The sequence below is a fragment of the Carex rostrata genome, chromosome 10 (assembly GCF_964058835.1).
Source record: "Carex rostrata chromosome 10, lpCarRost1.2, whole genome shotgun sequence".
Taxonomy (NCBI): domain Eukaryota; kingdom Viridiplantae; phylum Streptophyta; class Magnoliopsida; order Poales; family Cyperaceae; genus Carex; species Carex rostrata.
The window spans coordinates 11,784,616-11,808,417 of NC_135927.1; the positions used below are offsets into that span (position 1 = coordinate 11,784,616).

At 34.0% G+C, this 23,802-nt stretch overlaps 3 protein-coding genes across 4 annotated transcripts in view; all 3 read left to right on the top strand.

Moving 5' to 3' along the window:
• Positions 1–17,701, top strand: part of LOC144560778 (uncharacterized) — a 31,707-nt gene extending 14,006 nt beyond the window's left edge. The window contains exons 2-4 of the mRNA XM_078310028.1: positions 14,172–14,581; positions 16,684–16,913; positions 17,423–17,701. Coding sequence (XP_078166154.1) covers positions 14,230–14,581; positions 16,684–16,913; positions 17,423–17,701 — 861 coding nt within the window. The 5' untranslated portion in view covers positions 14,172–14,229. The remainder of the gene's footprint in view (positions 1–14,171; positions 14,582–16,683; positions 16,914–17,422) is intronic.
• Positions 1–23,566, top strand: part of LOC144560775 (uncharacterized) — a 61,816-nt gene extending 38,250 nt beyond the window's left edge. The window contains exon 4 of the mRNA XM_078310023.1: positions 23,513–23,566. The gene's annotated coding sequence lies outside the window, so the exon portion shown is untranslated. The remainder of the gene's footprint in view (positions 1–23,512) is intronic.
• Positions 1–23,566, top strand: part of LOC144560776 (uncharacterized) — a 37,586-nt gene extending 14,020 nt beyond the window's left edge. Inside the window, exon 4 of one of the 2 annotated variants that reach the window (XM_078310027.1) lies at positions 23,513–23,566. The gene's annotated coding sequence lies outside the window, so the exon portion shown is untranslated. Of the gene's footprint in view, positions 1–23,481 lie in introns of both variants that reach the window. The other variant, XM_078310026.1, reaches the window with a different exon arrangement.
• Positions 23,567–23,802: the final 236 nt, after the last annotated feature.

Below are 23,802 nucleotides of genomic sequence, written 5' to 3' on the forward strand. Positions count from 1 at the left end.
ACATGTCTAACTGGCGTGGATTTAAGTGCAAGAAAGGTCCCCTTGTTGGGTGTCTGTTTCTTCTCTGGTAGAAGAGATGGGTTGATCCTCGCCTAGAAAACCACTCAACCAAATCTGTGACGTTCGGGATTGGAGGTTCCTCTGCCAGATTTTAACCTAAAAAGATGAGAGAGAAAGAAAGCAAAAGAAAACTAAAAACAATTACTAACTAAATTACTTAGGTCTGAAATAATATTCACCGTTGTCCCCGGCAACGGCGCCAAAAACTTGATGTGATTTTTACTACACAAGTAATAAATCCTAATTTACACTCAATTCGGTTGCAAGTGTACAACATTGTCAAGTAGTACTTAGGGATCGTCTCCGCAGGGACAAGTCGGAATATCAAATCTAACATAACAATTTAATTTAGTAAAAGAAAGTAAAAAAAGTTTTTGTTTGTTCAAAGGTTGGTTTGGTTTCGATTAAACTGAATTAAACTAAAGTCTTAAAGCAAAATATGAGTTTTTAACAAGTATGAGAAATTAGGGTTTCTTAGGGTTCCTATCCACTAGTGTTATGACTAATTGGTTTATTAAATTTGTTCTTTTAGTTATGAAGGCACAGTTGGGTGTTGTAGGTACAAAGGGATATCTCTATATTAATACCATCTTTAAATTAGAATAAACGTCACCTCTCGGTACTTGGCTACCCTAATCTAAAGTCATTAAGTTCTTACTGTCCCGATAAATCTAGAAAACTATCTTTCACCTCTCGGTACTTGGCACAATTCTCTAAACTATTAGGTAAAGCCCGTATAAGACAAGCGTCACCTCTCAGTACTTAGTCTATCAAATACCCTATTCCTTATGGTCTGGACCTAATATTCAATTTCTCAATTGCAAATACCAAATCCAAGGGTTTCATGTGATTTCGATTAAGTCCTCACAATCAATTAAAATAAAGAATAGATCACAACAAAGAACAAGAATATATAAAATAAAACCAACTAAATCATAACAAAAGTTTCAAGTACAACCCTAATCAACCCTAGAAAAGCCTTTAGCCAGTCATGGCTAAAGCACAAATGAAATCAAAAGAATAAAAGAGTTCCAAAGAAAAGAAAATAATAAAACCGGTTGATCGATTTTTGCTCTCTCCTCCCTTCTTCTCTCTCCGTTGCTTTTCCTTGTTTTTCCTTGTTGAAACCCTAGAAATACTGCCTAAAAACGTACTTAATCTGTTCTACAGGTCCCCCTTTTATACCCCTAGCAAAACCTAAAAATAACTCCCTAAAAATAGCAAATTCGGGCTCTGAACCGCCTTATTGCGGGCCGCAATGAGTTGAGGCAGTTAACATACTGCGCAGAAAAAATCTGGAGGTCATTGCGGACCGCAATGGATTTGGTTGCGGACCGCAATGAAAGTGCTGGAATGAAGATGCTGTGCTGAGAAGTCATTGCGGGCCGCAATGAGTTTGGTTGCGGGCCGCAATGGATGTTGGCAGTTGCTCCAATCTTCGCGCTAACTCACCCGTTTTGCTTCGTTAAGCTCCAAACACTTGATTACCTGTAAAATAAACATAACTAGGGCAGTAACTTGAACTTTTGGACATTTCTAACCTAATTAAACCTAATTTAATCAAAACTTGGCTTAATTTACATAACAAACCCTAGGTTTCAATAGATACAATTTCGGCTTATCATTTGCGTGCAAAAGCAGAGTTACCGCAAACCTCGCGAGATTACAACTCACAACTCTCAAAAATATATATGTCAATTACATATATATTTCTTTCCAAACTCAAACACTATTTGAGAGGAAAAACTGAGAAAGAAAGGAACCTGACTTCGTCAGACGATCAGTTAGACTTTCCAATCTTGCAAAGAAAATGGTATGCCTTTCTCTCCAACACCCCATGTCCTTATATAGGGTGGTAGGTCAGTTTTGAAGGGGTAAAGTCGGTTTTGCAAATTACCAAAATGCCCCTAAGCCCAAAAAGGACCAAAATGAATAGTATAAGGCCCGGAAAGGCCCAGATTTGAATAGTATTAGACTTGGACTTTTGGACTTTGATTTTTGGACTTTCTTAATTATATTCTAAATATAATTAAGGCCCAAATATAGTAATCCGTATATATAATTGTTTTAAACAATTACATTCTTTTGCGATTGCGGTTGTGATAACTTTTACACAACGTGTCATACATGCTTGTAATTTTAATCTGTTTAAGCTTGTCATCTCTTTGATGTTTATAATTAATTATAAAACTATCTTATTGATTAATTATAATATTTATAATTAATAATAAGATTATCTGATTACTTTCTATGCGGTGTGACCCGATAGGATTTGTGTTATATTAGCAATAGAGTTAAAAAACTATTTTAACTTCCATAGATCATAAGTGGCACCTGGAAGTACATTATGACCCCAAATTCACAGATGATATTGTCCAGTATAATATCACGATCCTTAAGTAAACTATTTACTCGTATTAATTCTTTCGTCTCATAGTAACAGATTAGGTTCAAGGTAGGTATGTGTCATCCTTGTAAATTAAAATTTTTTTCTTGATCTGGAGTAGATTATCATATTTGATTAATCTCCATTAATCATACCATATACGGATAATCCTACTTTATCAAGGGGCCCAGTGTTACTATTACTCGTATAGTAATACGAGGGACGATAGTACTCTTGGTGAGCATCTCTTCCTCCGCACAAGTCATGTGTACTGAAATGTCACCATTATATCTCCCTTTTACGGATAGCGTTAGATAACACTTAAGAATACACACTTCTCATGTAGAAAAGATCAAACCTCATACTTTAGAACTTAACACTGAAATGAAACCGTTAATGACTGTAGGGCGCAGAAAGTTGCACGGCGTCAGGTTAGCTAACGGTGCGGGTTTTTTATGTGTAGGTGAGTGGAGATGCTCCCAGCTGGGTTCAGTGCTCTGGTTCATGAGCAGGTCACTGAACTCAGGGGAAGGCATCCACTGGGTATTTCTTTCTGCATTCCTTTTGGTTCACCCCTTGTGACAACCTACGTTCATGATCAATTGTCGGAGGTTTTATTATTTTCGATTGTGAGGACGTTTTACTCCCGACGGGCGCAAGCCCCCGCCGTTAATTACATCAGAAAGACCTTTCGAGTCAGACTGAATACCTCATGCATTCCGGGATTTGTGCCTATGGGTTGTGAACTGAATAATGGGGCTAAAAGGGGCTCATGTATTGTTTGTTTTGGTCATGTGGTTGGTTCTCATTTGACTTTGGATTTCTTTTTGGTCAATTACCACGATATGTGCATGAAAATATGGATTCCATGAGAATGTGCATGAGAAATATCATTTATGTGTTTTTGATTTGAAAGGAGCATTTAAATATCATTTTTTTATATTTTTATTTATAAGGATATGTCACGAGAGGGGTATTTTGGTCATTTCAGATTATGGCTGGGACCTGGATATGTTCAATTATTATTTAAAATTATAGAGCATTGAATTTGGGTTCGTTTGGAACCGATTCGAGTCAATTTGGACTTAATATGAGAAAGTTATGGTCAGAAAGGACTTGAAAGGACTTGTTTGTAAAGATTTTATATTTCCATGGATTTATTTGTAAATTCCCAGGGACCTGAGGCTATGATTTGAGCTTTTAACAGGGTCTGGAATGCAAATTGGGCCTTTAAGGGCTTGTTTGAGAAAGTTTTATGCTGACAGGGGCCTTTGTGTAAATTTACAGGGGCTTCTCTGCGTATTTTAAATAAGCAGAGGGGTTTATGTGTAAAAGAGAATTGTCTGGTCACATGTGGACTTTAAAATTGGTGCTGAGTATCAAGATTTGGGGTTTGGGCCTTTGAGATGTGTACAAGCCATTGGATTGAGATCATTGGGCTTTGATATGTGTCCAGAGGTCTGGATTTCTGACATTTGGGCATTGGGATTAACACTGGATATGGTTTGATCAAAGGGGCTTTAAGATTGGGCTTTTGGGCCTTAATGAATGTGCTGGGTCATCAATTAATGTGCCGAAGCTTAGATGTATGCCAAATGGGCTCCAAGATTGGTGCTGGAGCTTTAAACGAATCAAACGGACTGACAGGTAGGTCCCATGCGTCAGTAGGCCGTTAGGTTAATGGATTTGAACTTGGGCCTTTGGATTTGATCGGGTGCATTAAGAATCGTGCAACCCGATAGGTCATAGGGTTCATCCCTGACAAGGGCCAGGAAAGGGAGGTTCCGGCCATCTTCGATCACGGTGGCGCCGGCCATGAATATCATTGGCCTCGTCTGGTTGTCGGGATCACAGTGCACCTATTATTGACGGTTGAAGTTTATCGGAGATGGCGACCTAGGCTTGAACAGTGCCTGTCAGTACCAATGAACGCTTGAGTCGATTTTGATTGATTCTATTGTGTTTTTCTTCAACGAATCAACTATTTGAGATCGTATGGAGATTTGAAAGACATTAAAGGCATCAATTCCATGTTTGGAGGTGACTTGAGCATGACTTGGATTCTGTTGCACCAGTTTCAGTACCGGTTTGATACCAGTGAGTGATGCAAAGGATTTAAGGTCAATTCAAGTACTCGGAAAGATTGTTTGGATCATTTAGAGGCATACTGATCATATCAGAGAGAGATCAACTTGCTCTGAATTAGGTTTTGGATCAAAGGTGGCATGAAAGCCTTTGTTTTCAGATTTTTCAGATTTAATTTCAATAGAAGGGGTAGAAATGTCCTTGAGCTGCTGTATTTTTATATTTTTGATCTGATCAACTTTGAAATTAAATTCAGAACTGAATACAAGTCCAATTAATTCAAATTTAATGTCTATCTTGATGGGCTTGAAGTCTAGTTTCTGAATATGTAATTTATTTGACATTTCAACTCTTTTAGGGGTCTCAAAATGACAATGCAGCTGTCAGGGGTCAAATGTCCATTTTTCTGACAATAGCATTTTCTGGATAGCTGGACTTGGGAGATTAATTCCCGTCAATTGGCTACACCAAATTTCATGTTCTTTATATGAAGATCTTCCTTGAGTCATTACCTGTATGCACATAAAACAGTTTTATTAAACTCAACCCAGAGGTATATGAAACATGTATTTCTGTACAGAGAAGTTTGCTGGCAAATAGCTGTTGTTACCATGCTGGTAGCTAACTTCAGAATTTAATTCCAAGAGTTCTGCTGATCCAAATTTTATGTTCTTTATATGAAAATTCTCAGGACAGAATCTTCTATATTCTGGTAAAATTTCATGAACTTTGGAGCTACCTAGCTGTATCAAACAGGGAGTTGAACATAGGGGCAGATTCAGAACTGGTTCTGGTATTTGCTGGCATTTATCATTTCAAAGGCTGGACTTCCAAAATTCATAACTAATTGAAATGAAACCCAAATAATATGAATTTGAGGTCCATCTCGATTGTCTTGGGATCATCTATCCATCTGTACAATTTATTTTATATTTTGGTCCTTTTAAGGGTTCCAAATGGGGAATGCGGCCAGAACAAGTCATATGCATATTTTCAGACTTTTTGATTTGATTTCTCATGAATTTAATACATGCGAGGTGATTTTTATTTCACAGATTCAAAAATATATGTACAAGGGACTTATGTGTCAAATTTCAGAATTTTCTGAGCATTATTTCTCAGTTTTAAAGGCTTGTATAGCATGAGGGGCATAGCTAGTAAATCTGACAGAAAATTCAGCATTTTATATTTTTAAAAGATGAATTTTGACAGGCCATAACTTTGTATAGAAATGTCCAAATGAGGCAAACTTTAGGTGCATTTCATGTGTTTTTAAATTCTCTATCCAATGGTGAAGTCCATTTTGTAATTTGGTCCTTGTACTTGTCAGAACTATCAGTTTTATCAGAACAGTGCATATCACTGTTTTTTATGCATTGCATTGCACCAGTTGGATTATTTACATGATTTGTTGCTGAGCCCGTGCTTGGTGTGGTACTAGAGACTGGTGCAAGAGGTTTTAATCATATCAAGAGGCCTAGTTTAAGTCCATGACATGTTTTAGAGGTTCAATACCATTATATTAACATCAAAGAGGATAAATCAAAGTCAAAGCTCCGAATGAATGGAAATCACTATGAATACAGACTGTCAGAGTCTTCATTTTTGCAGAAAGGTCCCTGTCTTTTAGAAAATTACATTTGCATGTGCTTTTCACAAAGATCTGGACATTGTCATTAGGATATCATAGTTTTAAGAATATGAATGACTTAATTCAGTATATGCTAAGGTCTAAACACATCTTTAAACTCAATCCCTCACTATATGTGCATTTAGTTAGCTTTCTACTCTTTTGCTTCATGCAACATGGTGCATATGGCTTGTCCTTAGCCTCGCATCAGAGCTTAAGTTCACTAATACACATCATAGGTCTATTTTGATCAAGGGAATAGTGAGGAAGCCAGCTGGCTTAACCTTTTTATTTATATATTTTTTTTATATGTTTCATCCTTTAATTCCTTTGATTTAAATGGCTCCTATTAATCCAATGTAAGAGAAGCCAGCTGGCTTAACCCTCACATTATCATAATTTTCATCATTTAAACAGGAATTAAAGGGGTTGTTTTAAAGAAGATCAAAAAGATAGAAAAGAAATCAGAAAAAAAACAAAAAAAGAAAAGGGAAATAAAATGCAAATGTTTATATTTTCAGATTCATTGGCTTCTAAAATCAGCTATATAGCTGTTATTGCCTCATCTTATTATTATTTTTCATTTATGCTTCAATATAACATGATCTGCTACAAGAAGTTTTATTTGACCGCTTTAATACCTTGAACTCATGAGTTTGAGCTAAAGCATTAATGGTAGTGAAGAAAGGCAGCAATAAAAATAGAGAAGGAAAGAAAATAAAAAGGCACAAGTCAGATCAAAGGAGAAGAAGAAAAGAAATCAAAGGAGAAGAAGAAAAGAAAGAAAAGAAGAAAAGAAGAAAAAGAAAGAAGCTTAGATCATCAAGCTCCGTGCCATGGCACAGAGCTCTCTTTTTCACACCTCAAAATAGCAAGATTGAGGGTCAGATCCCGAAGAATAGAGAGATCAAAGCAATGCACAACAAAAAGTAAGAGAAATGCAAGAAAATGAAGAAATTTTCAAATAAACTTTATTCACCAAGGGAATTAATTCATCATATAGCCATCAAGGCTTCTTCTATGCTATCTATACCTATTAATTTGCAGAAAAGCACAGAGTTTGCTATCAAAAAGGAGGAAGAGAGCTTATGAGCTAATTTTCTATGTTTTGAGGCTTTCACAATTATCTATAGCCTAACAGAGTTATGGGGTATGTTGCTTCTCTTGAATTGGGTTCCAGGGTGCTCCTTATATAGGCTATGGGCTAGGGCAACGCTTGGATTTGAATTTTGCAGCTTCATCTTGGCCGTGCATTTCATCGAACGGCTGGCGTGCAAAGGGAATATGGACTGGATTGATGAGCTGGCCATATCTTTGGCATGACTCAATGTGTTGGCATGATCTCCATCCTTGAGGGCATCCAACGGTTGTATTTGAAGGCAGTGGGGAGGCAAGAGGCGCAGAGGCCAGGCCAGCTATGTCCTTCCATTTTGTCTGTTTCTTTCACTATGCCGTTGAGCATTTGGAGATGAAGATGCTTTAAAATCGCATGGGCTTGGTGCTATGAACCATGAAGGGAGCTTTAGCATGGTGTTTGATGGACCAAGTGCTTGTGCTATGGCTGAAATTGAATCTGCTTCAATGCGCAAGGCGCCATCATTTCTCCAGGCCGCTGATTGGTTGATATCGGGCAGGTCCCACGTGTCATGGTAAATGAGAAACAAATGTTGCGTATTTCCCATTTGAAGCTGTTAACTAATATTCAATGGAATTCGGCCCATATGGCATTTAGGCCCAAAATCAATTAATTTTGTTTCTGACTTTAATCAAAGCCGTGAGTATCTCTTCTCAATTTTTAAATGGTCAAATAGATGTATCCATTTCAATTATAATGGACACCTCCATTTCTGATTTTGTTCAATTTTTCAAAATTCGATAACTCTCCAACTATTTTGAGTTATGAATCATGTGATATATCAAAATTCATGGTTTCTCATGAGGAATCACAATATGAACCTCCATACATTGCTCTTGATCCATTTTATAGAGCTCTCATGTATCTTGGTATTTTCCAAGCATTAAAATATTGCTATTTTTATTTTAGCAACATTTTAGGGTACAACAATGACATAAACACAATACCATATAACGTTTCATTTAGGGTCAGTCAAATATCATGTATCTATGTGATCAAATGACAACTCCATGTCTATGGTTTGTGAAACTTGACCATCATTTAATCCACATACTAACCTTCTCGCGGCTAATTAGTGTTTCTACTAATTACCTTGATTAGTGACAATTTAGAGTGTTTATAATTTATATTATGAAGTCTAACAATTTCAGTCATGAACTCGGAATTATTCATAAATGCAATAACACTCATGGAACAAAATGATATATTAATCATCCAATTCATGAACAAATATGATTAACTTCTAGATTACTACCCTAGCATAATACCATATTGAAAAGTAAAAAATATTTTTCACAATTGCATCTTGGTGAGACTAATATTCACACTATATCTAGCACAAGTAATTTAATAGAAGGCTCCGGAAGGACTTGTATTTTGTTACCTGAAGGAACAAAATTAATAATAGATGATGCATTATATTCAAGTAGATCCAGAAAAAATCTATTAAGCTTTCAAGATATTCGAAAGAATGGTTATTATATTGAAACTATGAATGAGAAAAATTGCGAGTATCTTCATATCACATCTATTAAGAATGGCCAGAAGATCATCATAATTGTAAAGATGCAAGCAATGTCATATGAATTATATAGTACTTATATAAGTAGAATAGAATCAAATATGGTTGCTAATCCGAAGTTAGCTGTTACTAACCAGAAGTTAGTTGATCCAAAATTATTTATATTATGGCATGATAAATTGAGTTATCCAGAAAATATAATGATGAGAAAAATAATTAAAAGTACAAATGGGCATCTCCTAAAGGACCTGAAGATCCAATTATCAAAATATATGACATTCCAAGCATGCTCTCTAGGAAAACTAATTATTAGGCTATCTCCAAATCAAGTTGGACCTGAAGCTCCTTCATTTTTAGAAAGAATTCAAGGAGATATATGTGGACCTATTACACCTCCATGTGAACCGTTTTGATATTTTATGGTGTTAATTGATGCATCAATATGCTGGTCACATGTGAGTTTGTTAGCAACAAGAAATATTGCATTTGCTAGACTATCAGCACAAATTATCCAATTAAGAGCTAATTTTTTGGATTATCAAATCAGAAGAATCCGGCTTGATAATGCAAATGAGTTGACTTCTCAAACTTTTAATGATTATTGCATGTTTATTGGAATTACGGTAAAACATCCAGTGGCCCATGTTCATACACAAAACGGTATGGCAGAATCGTTGATTAAAAGATTATAATTAATTGCTAGATCATTACTCATGAGGTCTAGTTTACCGTCTTTCGTGTGGGGACATGCCATATTACATGTCGCTGCGCTAATTAGATTAAGACCAACTGCTGGTCATAAATATTCTCCATTATAATTGGTCTCCGGAAGAGAACCAAATTTGTCACATCTAAAGGTATTTAGTTGTGCAGTATATGTTCTAATTTCTCCTTCACAGCGCACAAAAATGGGACATCAAAGAAGATTGAGAATTTATATTGGTTTTTAACTCTTCTTCTATTATTAAATATTTACAACCATTAACAGGAGATATTTTTATAGCAAGATTTGCTGATTGTCATTTTAGTGAATCAATATTCTCAAATTTAGGGGAAGAAAAACAAAATCTGGATAAACAAATAACTTGGAATTCATCGTTATCTTATCTTAACCCCTGAAGTGGTCAATGTGAACTCGAAGTTCAAAAAATCATAAATTTGTAAAGAATTGCAAATTAATTGTCTGATGCATTCACATATACGAATAGTTACTAAATCACATATTCCAGCTAAAAACGCACCTGCTCGAATTGACATTACAAAAATATCTAATGAATCTAATGTGCGTAGAAAATGTGGAAGACCACTTTGTTCTAAGGATGTAAATCCACGTAAAAGAAAATAGTAGAATAAAGCAGTTGGTTCAATTCTAGAAAAGATTGATGGTAAAACTCCTGAAGAAATCAATAAAATCCAGAAGAGGTTGATGAAGTTTCAGAAAAAACTCAAGTACTAAATGATTATGAGATTTCTATAAATTATGTAATAAATAGTACTATATTAAATAGAAATGAAATACTTGTTAATGAAATCTTTGCATTCGCTATAACAACCGATGTCAAATGCAATTTAGGTTAGGAGATTACAGTTCTATTCGTCATTTGGTCTTGTCTGTTACTATACTTATTTGGTTTATAAATTGAACAATTGAGGTAAATTGACTAAATTAAGGAAAAATTGCCCAAATTCAGGCTTAATTGCTTAAATTAACGTCATTTTGGTTCTGAAAGGGATACATTGGCATTACATATATAATTATCTCCTATTTTTCAAAAATGAACAAGAACTTGATGTCGTCCCTCGAAATTTTCATTTTTAGTAAACAGGCAGTATAACAGAAGAATCGAACATGAATAATTGAATATATCCTTATAATGTCATTAAAATTAAAGTAATATGCTGTGAATAAAACACTTATTCCAAATTTCTTGTTTTTAAAATAACAATGGTCACCTGATTAGGTGACTAAGATGGCAGAACAAGTCACGAGTCAGGTCCATTAATCAAAAGAAGTGTGCGCTCAAACATTGTCCCATTTGCTTTAAGTTGTGTGCGCTCCACGTTAAAAGTCTGTGTGCGTCTGCTTTAATTTTCATACACACAAATTTCAAAATGCATTAGACAATCTTAGAGTTCTGTGACACAAGTAGATTCAATAGGCAGCGGCCGTTCACCAAAAGAATACACAAGTTAAAGGAAAGACTATGCATTATGATGTAATTTGAGTAAAGCTAGGGTGTGATGTGCTTATTAAGAGAGTTTGGTGAGCACAACTTCAAAAGTTCATCGGATTGACTTTAAACGTCAAATTCAAACCGTTGAAATCCATGTACTTCATGAGTGATGCACGTATGTGTAAAATTTTGAAAGTTTCAAGTTTATTTGCTACACGGTCAAGTGGTCAAAAAAATAAATATTTTATAAGTTGTTTTATATATTCAATTTTTATTATTTCTTTGACCGCTTGACCATGTAGCAAATAATCTCGAAACTTTTAAAATTTTGCATGTATATGCATCACTCATGAAATATATGGATTTTAACGGTTTAAATTCGGCGTTTGACATCGATTCGATATACTTTTGGACTTGTGTTCATCAAACTCTCTTGGTGAGCACATCACACTTTAGCTTTTAGCTTTGCTCATGAAATTTTATACAAAAGTAATGATGTCAGTACATACGTCATTAACATATTGTCATCATCCTTTTTTAGACTGTCGTTATGAAGAATAATAGGTGAAGAAATAATAAATAGGAACCTCATATAAGTGAAGCTCAACAAAACCAATTTACATTTTGCTTCCTAGAAAGAAAACCAGCAAAAAGGATTTTTTATTTTGATAAAAAGGATTTTTTATTTTGATAAAAAGGATTTTTTATTTTGATAAAAAGTATCCAACTGTTCATGGTTCCATAACATGACATTGAATTACAAGAACTGTTTAAATTATAAAATGTTGCCACTCGCTAACTGCATGAGGAACAACCTTTTTGTGATCAAATTAGAAGAACTGTTAATGAACTATCGAATTCGTATCCTCTGCATTAACTCAAAAGGGAATTTTTTAAGTTAATCAATCTCGACCGTTTGATTTTAAACGGAGCCAATCCGACTGCTGCTTATAAAACTAGAGTCTTTCAAAATTAGTACAGATCTAGTACATACAAATTTTAAAATAAATCAGACAATTAAAATTAAAATTGATTATCTCAGAAGATTCCTTTTTGAGTTAATCCCGAGGATACGCATTCCTATCGACATGGATTTCCCAAAACAGTAATAGTAATCCTCTGTGGCAAAATAAAACAGTCAAATGTGTGGTAACCGACACTCTTGAGTCCTGACATGCTGGCCCACGTTAATTAATTTGAAAGGCCTATAACTTATACTCTGTCAGTCTGTCTGTACCGGCTGACAAACACTGGTATCCTTCACAGTGTAATAAAATCAGACAAACAAACAATTCATTACGTCAACCAATCCATTCTCTCACATCATAAATATGTAACTAAATCCATTGAATGTATATACAGTTATTTGTGATGTATCTGTAGAAAATTTCCACAACTTGACAAAGAGAAATAGATATTTGTGATGACTGATCTCAACAACAACAAAAATAGTGTTGGCAAGAGAAATCAGTTTTTTAGTGTAGTAATTAAGATAATATACTTTGTATGTAAGGATGTAGATTCAAATTTCGGATCGGAAAATTTTCTTTTGTGACTTTTAATTTTTACTCAAAACAATATAATAAAGATGATACTTTAATAATTTTGTATATATCAAATATTCTTTCTGAATAACCTCTTCAAATTGTTTACGAATTTGACAAACTGTACAACAATACGATATTTATTCTTTATTATTCATAAAATTTCAAATATTTTTCTTTATTAAGAATATATCAATATTATTTAATATTAATTTGTGTTGTAACATAACAAATTATATCAAATTATATTCGAATCATAAATTTTGAATTTAGTTGAAATATTCTCAAATTCCGTACTTGGCACGTTGGTTTCGTCCTTGTTACTCCATTTATAAAAATGAATCATGTCATAACTTTTAGCATAAATAATATTCTGTTATAAATAATATTATATTGATATCGTATCCATGCGTTGCAATGGAACATGTTAGAAGTGAAAAAAAAATCATATAAAATGACATATTTTATAAAAAAAAAATTAGGATAAATGACAAATAACATTCTTTAAAAGACATATTAACTGACATCTACATGTAAATCATATTGCTTAAATGATATATTATATAACATATTAAATTATTTCCATTTTTTTTATCCTTTTGACATATTTTCATAATTAAAAAAACTGAAACAAAATGACATGTTAAATGACAAATAACATTTCTTAAATAATATTAAAAATAGAAAGAAATGAAGACATGATCAATCAATTATCAATCAATTCAAAAATTCTTTAAATGACATTTAAAAATAGAAAGAATTCAGGACCCATAAGAAAGATAATACAATTTGCATCTGGTGAGTACGTGTGGCGTGTCTAAATATATTTAGACTTCTATATGTAAAGCAACATAAAAAAAGTTGCATAGATTTAAAATATTTGATCGAAGGGCTAATATTCAATCTACAATTTCACATTTAATCAAATTCATTAACGAATCCGAAAATCTATGTAATTAATAGTTAATATAATAATGGAGATATTAAAAAAAAAATCCCCAAAGGAAATCTCCATTTGACAAAATTGCACTTCCCAGCCTGTCCCAGCTGATCCGAATTCATATCACCAAAGGCAACTCAAATTTTATTTTTGGATCCGAACTGTCCGATCTGCTTTGATACGAATGTTAAAGAAACCTCGAGCTATTAACTCGGATTCTAATCGGACGGTCCTTATCTCAAAAAGTTAAGTTTCCGAATTCGCATCCTCTGAGATATCTCATATTTTGCGTGACTTTTTGGAGAATCACAACCGTTCAAATACATTCCGCACAAATCTCAAAGCTCAAATAATACTGGCCCCCTGCGCCACCCCGAATAGGCACCGGACACGTCGGTCACGCAAAATATGAGATATCTCAGAGGATACACACTCGTAGGATCCGGCCGACTGCACTGTCTGAGTCCAGAGAAGTTTATCTCCGGGGCCCGTCCTTCTAGTACCTCGTGCAAGAGTGGGGATCGTGGGAAGTGGGAACAACGGGAAGCAACGGGAAACAGCCGGTTGTTTTCGCGGAACAGTCCAACCAGCTGGTATGTTGCATGATTCTCAAAGCAAATCCATCCCCACGTGGCACTAGCTCTACTCTATATATAAGAAACATTCCCCCACTGGTATTGGCACTGGTATTGAAGTTTAAATCTCCAGCTCCCCCTTTCGACTGTAAAACCTTATACCTCTACTACCCCTCCAATGGCATGCCCGAGTAACCGAAACGCCGCCACGTGTTCCCCATGGAAGTCTCTAGAAGGCAAGGTGGTGATGGTCACAGGCGCCTCATCAGGTATTGGCAAAGAGATTTGCCTTGATTTGGCACGCGCCGGCTGCTTGGTCGTGGCGGCCGCTAGACGGGTCAAGCAATTGAAGAAGCTATGTGATGAAATCAATGGATGGGATTCCGCCAATCAGACGACCTCACCCGTTCGATCGATTGGCGTGTGGCTGGATGTGACCAAAGAGGAAGGGATCATTGCTGAGGCAATTAAACGCGCTTGGGATTCGTTCGGGAGAATTGATGTACTGGTTAATGATGCGGGAATTAGAGGTAATCAGTTTTTTTTTTTTTTTTTTTTTTTTTTCAATTAGTTTTGCTTTAACACAATCTGAGAATGCTTCAATTTTGTCCTTCTTTGTTGCATGTGTTTGATCGGACTTTAATTTGGACTGATTTTTATTTTTTATTTTAGCTCATTCATTTTCTTTTCAATGGATTTAGTTAGAAATTTATGATGTGAGAGAATGGGTAGGTTGGCGCAATGAATTTTTTGTTTGTCTAATTTTATTGCATTACCAGTGTTTGTCGGCCGGTACAGATAGGGCTGGCAAAAAAGCCCGTGACTCATGGCCCGCTTGGTATCCACCGGTGATTCGATCGGTAACAACTCGTTCGTTAGTGAATCGAGTTAAAATTAGTTCGCCCGCCACATACTCGAGCCATAATTAATAAGTTTGAGTTTGATCTGGCTCGTGCGCACGAGCCAGCTCGGTCATTAACGAGCTAATATGTAGTTTAATAGTTTAATCATATAGATCCATTCACTTCAGATTGGGGATATTATGGGTTATGAATGTTATAGCCAGTGTTATGTTAATTGCACTTTGGATTGTGCTTAAGTTGATTGGAAATTTTGTATGAAATATGTGTAAATTAATTATAAGCAACTAAGTTAATTTGTATGAATTTGTTTAATTTGGTATGCATGAATTTATTATGTAAATATGTTTGTATAAATTTAGGATTTTGATATTTTTGTATATACAAATTTAGGTGTAAACTCAATTTATATTAGTTGATTTGCTTAATTGTAGTTAAATTAAGAATATTCTTTAATAAATAGTTATATAAATATTATTTTGTTTTAGCAATAATTGATAAGATGTGTTATGAAAATTTAAGATATAGCAGGAAAGAAAATATATAAATTTATGAATATGCCAAGCTGATAACGAGTCAGTTTGGCTTGCTCGGACAAGCTATGAGTCAGTCTTGATCAGCAATTTCAGTTCGGAACCTAAAATTCAAACTCAATCGCTCAGCTTGATCCATAAACAAGCTGATTACGAGTGAGATCTAATTTGCTCTTTAGCAGCTCGTTGCCACTCCTAGATACAAACAGTATAAATTGTAGTATCTCAAATTCAAACTAATTAACATGGACCAGCACGTCCGGACAATAGTTACTATTTTGGGAAATTTATATGCATGTGTATAGTTTGAACAGTTCTTTGTTTGTTTTTTTTTTTTTTAGAAAGATTATTTGAACAGCTTTTCTAAATTAATCACAAAAGGATGTACTTTGTGCAGATAGCGTGTGGCAGCATTTTATAATTTGAACATTTCTTGTAATTCAATTTCATGTTATGGAACCACGGGCAGTTAGATGCTTTTGTCAAAATCAAAATTCCTTTTTGCTTGGTTTCTAGGAACAAAAATGTAAATTGTTTTTGTTGACCTTTACTTATGTGAGGTTAGTCTTAAAAAATGATTATGACAACATGTTGATGCCATATGTATTGACATCATTATTTTTTTTTCTAAAATTACATCATTTCCTTGTCTTGGCTTTGACTTGTCTATTTTTGTCTAATGGACCTGACTCGTGACTTGTGCTGCCATGTTAGTAACATGACCTGTTGACAATTGTTAATTTAAAATAAGAAATATGATTCAAGTGTATTATTCAAAGAGTATAACTTCAATTTTAGTGCCATTATAAGTATATATTCATGTATTGTTGCTTTATTGCCTGCATACTAAAAAATGGAAAAACATCAAGTTCTTGTTCATTTTGGAAAATAGGAGAGAATTATATATTTAAATAATGTTTTTTTTTTCACTTTCTATTCATTTTCATTTTATCTGTAATTTCATTGTTGTTTTCCTTTTTGTACTTGCATCCTCTCTAAACATCAAGTGCGAAGTCGTAGTCTAATTAATGCCAATGTATCCCTTTCAGAACCCAAATGACGTTAATTGAAGCAATTAACTTTTAACTCGATGATCTCTCCTCTGTGCAGTTTTTCCTCAATTTAGTCAATTTACCTCAACTGTTCAATTTAGAAACCAAACAAACACAGTAACAGACCAGACCAAATGACCAACAGAACTGTAATTTCTAAACCTAATTTGCATCTGTCTTTGACCAGGCAAGGTGTACTCTGTATTGGATTGGCCTGAAGAGAAATGGAACGGCTTAATGGACACAAACCTGACTGGTACGTGGCTGGTCACAAAACACGTGTGTAGACGCATGCGTGATGCTAAAGTGAAAGGAGCGGTGATTAGCATTTCATCTATTGTCGGAGTTAATCGTGGCCAACTACCAGGTGCTGCAGCATATGCTGCATCCAAATCCGGTATTACCGCCCTCACTATGGTAATTCTTTTTTGTTATTCTATAATTTGCTTACTCAAAAGCTTACTACAATAATTGGGTAATTACAAAAAAATTCATATTCGTGATGTTTGCAAGAAATAGAAGAAAGGTTTAAATCTCGGGAGTTTGTAAACTGTAAAATTCATAGTTTAGACCTTGAACTTTTCTGAAATAACAATTTTGTCCATGAAATTTTAGGGAACACCAATTAGTACTGAAACTTGATATGAATCTGTAAGGTTGTACTTTTCTAGTTATTCTCAACAGATGTTAGTGAAAACACAGTATTTGTGCAGACCAGATTGTGAGTTATATTACATTTTTATGATAAAAGTTTGACCAAAATTTATTTAAGGGTCAACTCGATCACCCTTCTACCAAGACAAGAAAAGGTGGGAAAAAATAAATCTAAGCTTTTCCTTTGGACAGTATACCAGGCAGCTGGCATTTCAGCTATTACATTTTGACTCCTAAATCATAATGTAACATGAGATTTAAACCTTTTTCAGGTGATAGCTTTGGAACTGGGTGAATTTGGTATCCGGGCAAACTCTATTGCGCCCGGTATATTCAAATCTGAAATCACAGCAGGTCTCATGGAGAAGGAATGGCTTCAACGTGTGTGTGACAGAACAACACCTCTAAAGACGTTTGGTACCATCAATCCGGCTATAACATCCGTCATTCGGTACCTGATTGATGACTCGTCATCATATGTGTCTGGCAATACTTTCATAGTGGATGCGGGTGTAACCTTGGCGGGTGTGCCCATTTACTCCTCCCTCTAATAAAATTTGAAAGTTAGTATTGTAAAATAAAGATAAAAAAAAATAAATAAGATCTTGAGAATGTATAAGATGGGTATCTTTCATTTATATGCTTTTATTGTGTGTAGAATACAATCTTACAATTCTCTATTTATAGATAAAAAATGTAAGCAATAAGGCATTGTAAATTTATGAATAAATGAGAAGAGAATAACATAAATTTTTATGGAGAGTTTTGAAATAATTACGGAAGAGTTTAGAGCATCTACATCCCTGAAATTATGGCAATACTTTCATAGTGGATGCAGGTGCAACCTTGCCGGGTGTGCCCATTTTCTCCTCCCTCTAATAAAAGAAATTATGGCAATACTTTCATAGTGGATGCAGGTGCAACCTTGCCGGGTGGGCCCATTTTCTCCTCCCTCTAATAAAATTTGAAAGTTAGTATTGTAAAATAAAGATTAAAAAAAAAATAAGATCTTGAGAATGTATAAGATGGCTATCTTTCATTTATATGCTTTTCTTGTGTGTAGAATACAATCTTACAATCCTCTATTTATAGATAAAAAATGTAAGCAATAAGCCATTCTAAATTTATGAATAAATGAGAAGAGAATAACATAAATTTTTATGGAGAGTTTTGAAATAATTATAGAAGAGTTTAGAGCATCTACATCTCTGAAATATGACAATACTTTCATAGTGGATACGGGTGCAACCTTGCCGGGTGTGCCCATTTTTTCCTCCCTCTAATAAAATTTGAAAGTTAGTATTGTAAAATAAAGATAAAAAAAATAAATAAGATCTTGAGAATGTATAAGATGGCTATCTTTCATTTATATGCTTTTCTTGTGTGTAGAATACAATCTTACAATCCTCTATTTATAGATAAAAAAAATGTAAGCAATAAGCCATTGTAAATTTATGAATAAATGAGAAGAGAATAACATAAATTTTTATGGAGAGTTTTGAAATAATTACGGAAGAGTTTAGAGCATCTACATCCCTGAAATTATGGTCTTTAACATAAATTTTTAAATAACTATTAACTATTTTTCAGAAATTATGGTATTTAAAGTTTCTAACTCTCACATCCCTGAAACTTATTTTAGAGTTTCTATTAAGCCACATCAGCAACAAATTAAGAAAGAGAAACAATTTGAGCTAATTATTTGATCAACATAGAGTTTATAAACAGTTTCTTAATAAGAAACTTTCCTGCATAGTTTCTAAATAAGAAACTCTCTCATAACCCTGAAACTGGATTAAAAACTGTCACATCAGATTAAAAAACTCTAATAATTTCAGGAATGTGAGAGTTTCTAAATGAACATCCATCCATAATTTATCTATCTTACAGTTATAATTTTGAATGTGAGGTAATGTTTATCTACAGTGATTTTCTAATTTTCACTCATTAAATTGAGATCTAACCACAAATATCTTATGTCTCTTTCTATTGACGCGTGTTCAAAAAATTTATCCAACATTACTTGAATGGACCGACGCGTGGCTTTCGTTATTTTTCCATTTAATCGACGCGTGTTTGCAAGTGGATCCCACTCTACTTTTCCCACCGTATTCTTCATCTTCTAATAAACTGTTCCCCTAAAAAATTGCCCCCTTTCTCCCTGAAAAAAAAAAACAATTTCTTCTTCCCCTTCTCTATTTTGCTTGCCGTCGGCCATCTCCGCCCAACTTCCTTCTCCCGTCTCCGCTCGCTTTTGCCATTGTCTCTCTTCTGCACTCTTTGTGTCGTGAAGAGCTTCTCACGCACCGCACGCCTCACTTCCTTTTCCCTCTTTATTCGTCCATCTTGTCTCTCTTCTTTTTCGCTCTCTCTTCCACCATCAAATCAGTCCCTCACTTCCCACAAATTGAAGATGTGAACAACTCAAATCAAGGTGATTTAGTTACATAGAGGTATATATAGTCTTAAGTTGTACATTTCAGTCAACTGAAATGGTAGAATAGTGCAATTTAAATTGATGGAGATCCTGGTAGAATAGTGCAGTTTTAATTGATGGAGTTCCTAATGCCTTGCAGAAAATGGGGCCAATACTAAAAGTGGAAATATACCAGAATAATTCACTCAAAAATTTGTGGTCAAGAAGGTAATTTAACATCATTATTTTCAATGTTTCATGTTTTTGCCCTCTTTACAACTAATGACGAGTAAGTGAGTCATTGTTACTAAAATTTTCAATTTTATCTTTTTTGAATTTTACCAGGGAAAGTGAGCACCTCTGAAGAATATTTGTCACGGTATGACTTTCTTTATTGTTTGTTTCCATGTATTTATTTTTTTCTACTGTTATTGAACTATTATTCTCCCACATATTCTAATTCTAATAAAATGTCTAATTTGGAATACTTTTCTCAGTGGTTACCCAGTTAGAGAAGAAGGTTTTTCTTTTCTTTTCTTTTTTCATCTTCGGCGATGATCCTAAGATCAATTATATAAATTTATAATTCTATGAGGGCAATTGATTTAATTATCATTGTACTTAATTGTATGACAGTATGAATAATGATTCAATAGTAGTAAGATTGCTTTTCATCAAGCAGGTAGATGATTCTAAGAAGGATGTACTTGAAATTCTCAGAATTTGTATCTGATGGTGTGAGGTTAGCACTTTATGTGGTAGACTGTTATGACATATAAATTTGATGTACAATAATACTTAACACTATCTTTTGAGATGATGAAGGAGAGACTTGAAAAAGGTGCAAAATAGATATATTAACTGTTGTGCTCTGTATTTGACTTTTCTGTAACACATGCTTTCTATGGGAAAAATAGGTTGCTTATTTTCGCATAATGTTTTCTATTTGTTTTAATGTGCAGTTAAATAGAGCTGTTAGTGATCCAATTAGGCGTGGTGTTTGATTGTTAATAGAAACACTATTTCGCGAGACAATGAGTACAATTGATCTACTGAAAGGTCAGGCCAGGTTACTAGGATCGTACCATTATGTTGATGGTATATTATAGTACAGTACCATAATATTTATTTAGATCTTCAAAAACACATTGGCTTGGAGCTTACCAGTACCAGATGAACCAGTTTTGGCTTTGAAAAATCAGTGTAAAAATATTTCTTTGATGGTAAAGGGTATTGGTGGGGGGGGTAATGCACCATTTTTTGTTCCAAAATTAAAAAATAAATAATAAAGGGCAATTAGTCTCAAATTTCTCCAAGTCATGTTTGCTCCTAATTGCAGAATCTAATAACTTGAGCATGTTATCAGGATTACTATTAATTGAATCAGCAAGAGCACCAATAAGACTCCTCGAACAATAATGCAGAAAGTAGCAGTTCAGCAGTTCTTCAAGATCAGGAGAAGAGGTACCATATTTAATTGGTTGAATGTGTTCTTCTGTATTTATTTCTATTTTTTTTCTAAAGGCCCTTTTTAAATTAATGGACAGGTTAAGATTTTACACAAGAAAGCTACTAAAGTTATGTACCCTTAAGCTCTATACTAACTGGAAGTAAGTACGGTTTAGATTTGCATAACTATTATGCAGTGCCTCTGTTTGATCCAAAAATATTTGCTTAATAATTATACTTAAAATATGCTTCATTAAGTGAATAAAAGGGTTTTTGCATTTACAAGTGAATATCTTATGCATTCAATTAATGGTTTACTACTGAATTATGCTTACATTGAGCCTCAATTAGAAGAGAAACTTTTCTTCGAACCCTGTTAGTTGTAATGCAAGGATTAGTTGTTATTATGGTTAATTCATTAGGTCTCTGAAGAAACTTTACGACGAACTTCACAATTAATTGATTAGTTATATATTGGCCAGACGTCACTTATTCTAGCTTTCAGATTATTGAATGCTTAATTTGTATAGGAGGTTTAAATGATGAGGTATACAAAATTAAGAGGACATACAAAGTCAAGGTGAGAGAGAGTGTACTTTCAAGTTCTACTTCAACCTCAACCTGACAACCTAATCAAAATATACGTACTTTTAGACATATTAATTTAGTGTACTTCTAAGTAACTCGGGTTGGTAGTAACTAATTTAGTAAAGTTCTAATTTGTTAAGTGATTTGTGTTGTTGTTCTTCAAAAATGAATATGCTTTTAATTCATGAAGTAACAACGTAGAGTAATAATTTTTAATTCATACTTTCAGTCCCAAAGTCGGTGGTACCGAATTGTGGGAGGGCTTCTAGAGGCTGTTGTAAGCTCAGCGCACCTGCTCACAATGACCATATGGAAAGGATTTAATCGGTTTTTACACTTTCACTACTCAAAGCCATTGGTGAAGTTCTTCAATTCTCTGTAAGTTATAATCATTGATAAAACAGGGCTTTGAAATAAACCCAGAGTTCTATAATATTTGCGAAGGATGACATACACTCTTTCGGGCTATTTAAGAAGGCACCAAACCTTCAAAGCAAAAATGACTATATTACCCTCCTGATTCTGTCATCTTAGACCCAACCAAACATTTTATACCGACATCATAGAAGCTTGAGTTTACAAACTGACTATATTGCTCCTGATTTTGTCACCTCGGACCCAACCAAATATGTTATATGCCTACAACATAGAAGCTTGAAGCCAACATGGGGATATTCTTTGTTTAGTTTCAGCTTGATTATTTTGATTTGAAGAAAATACAGAAGTACATAACACATTAATAGTAGAGCTGAAATTGTCCCATTTAATTGAATATATCTTTTCATCAGATTAGTTTGAAGGTGTTATTTGCAAATAAAATTTTAGTCTCAGGATATAGTATAATTTCATGAGTGCCACACATTCTAACCTGCTACCAAATATTTGGCATAATTTTGAGAGAATTTTGAATTAGTTGTTGAATTGTTTGAAATTTAATTATGATAGACTTATGTTGATTCTGGTTGCTGCGATGCTTCCCAACGGAGCCTTCACAGTTGTGCGAAAATCCGATGATGCATGAAAGGTATAGTGAAACAATAAGAAAGCTGCTATTTCTATAATGCAAGTGCTAAATACAGTCCAAAGTGTGAATTTGTAGATGATATTTAGGTAGAGCAAATTAACAAAATAGTATTGTTATGGAATTGTTCAAGGATACCGTAGGTTTGATTTATTTGGTCAGAGAAAAATTCTGCGGTCTTTTTTTTCTCTCTATGTGATGAGAAAAAAATGCATTAATTTGGTACAACGAATAAATATTGCTATTTTGTTCTTAGTGTTTAGGAAAGATTTAAATATTGCTATTTTGTTCTTAGTGTTTAGGAAAGATTTATTCAACTGATGTAAGTAGAGATCTAGAAATAAGCATTAAGCATGGAACTATCAATCGGTTCGTACATTAGGCTCTCCGTTGTATCTTATATATGTTGTTGTACGCTGTACTGTGAATGCACATCGCATTCCAAGGATAAAAATATTTTAACAGAGCAGTTTTGGCTTAAGATAGTGCACGGACTATAGAATTAAAACAACACCGGATGTGGTTAGTGGTTTAGTGCGCTGCATGAAATAAGAACTGCTATCGTAATATATTTACCCGATTTTAACCCTACTCTACCTTTTTATCGGGCTTCAACAGAGAGCACATTTTTTTTCTTCTTTTTTATTTTGTTTTCGTCCTTGACTTTTTCTGATATTAAAAATTAGAGAGTACTTGAGTGGATTTGAATCTGGCATATATAATAAGCACATCTTTCTGCAAATTGTTATAAGATCTTAATCAACTTTTACTTGGAGAATGTGATATAGAGACGATATAGAGATTAGAGACGCAGCGGAGCGCGTCTTAACTGCTAGTTTTATTTATAACAAAAAGAGGTTAAAAAGATTGTGGTGATCTGTCTGGAAGTTTCTGTGTGGTAAATAAATTTGGATTCTTATTTATTATTTAATAATTGGTATCTGATTCATTGTATCTAGGGCTGTACAAAAAATTTGTAGTTTGTAATTCGATTCAAGTTTGATTTGAAAAAGTTCGTAAAAAAATTGATTCGAAATAGTTTGAAATTAATTCAAACCAAATTCAAATTGGACATAGTTCGTTTGAAATAGATTCGCGAACTATTCTAGTTCGAAATTCAAAATAACGTGAAACGTTGATTTCCGCTGATGCTTATGTTTGCTGATGATATAAAAGTT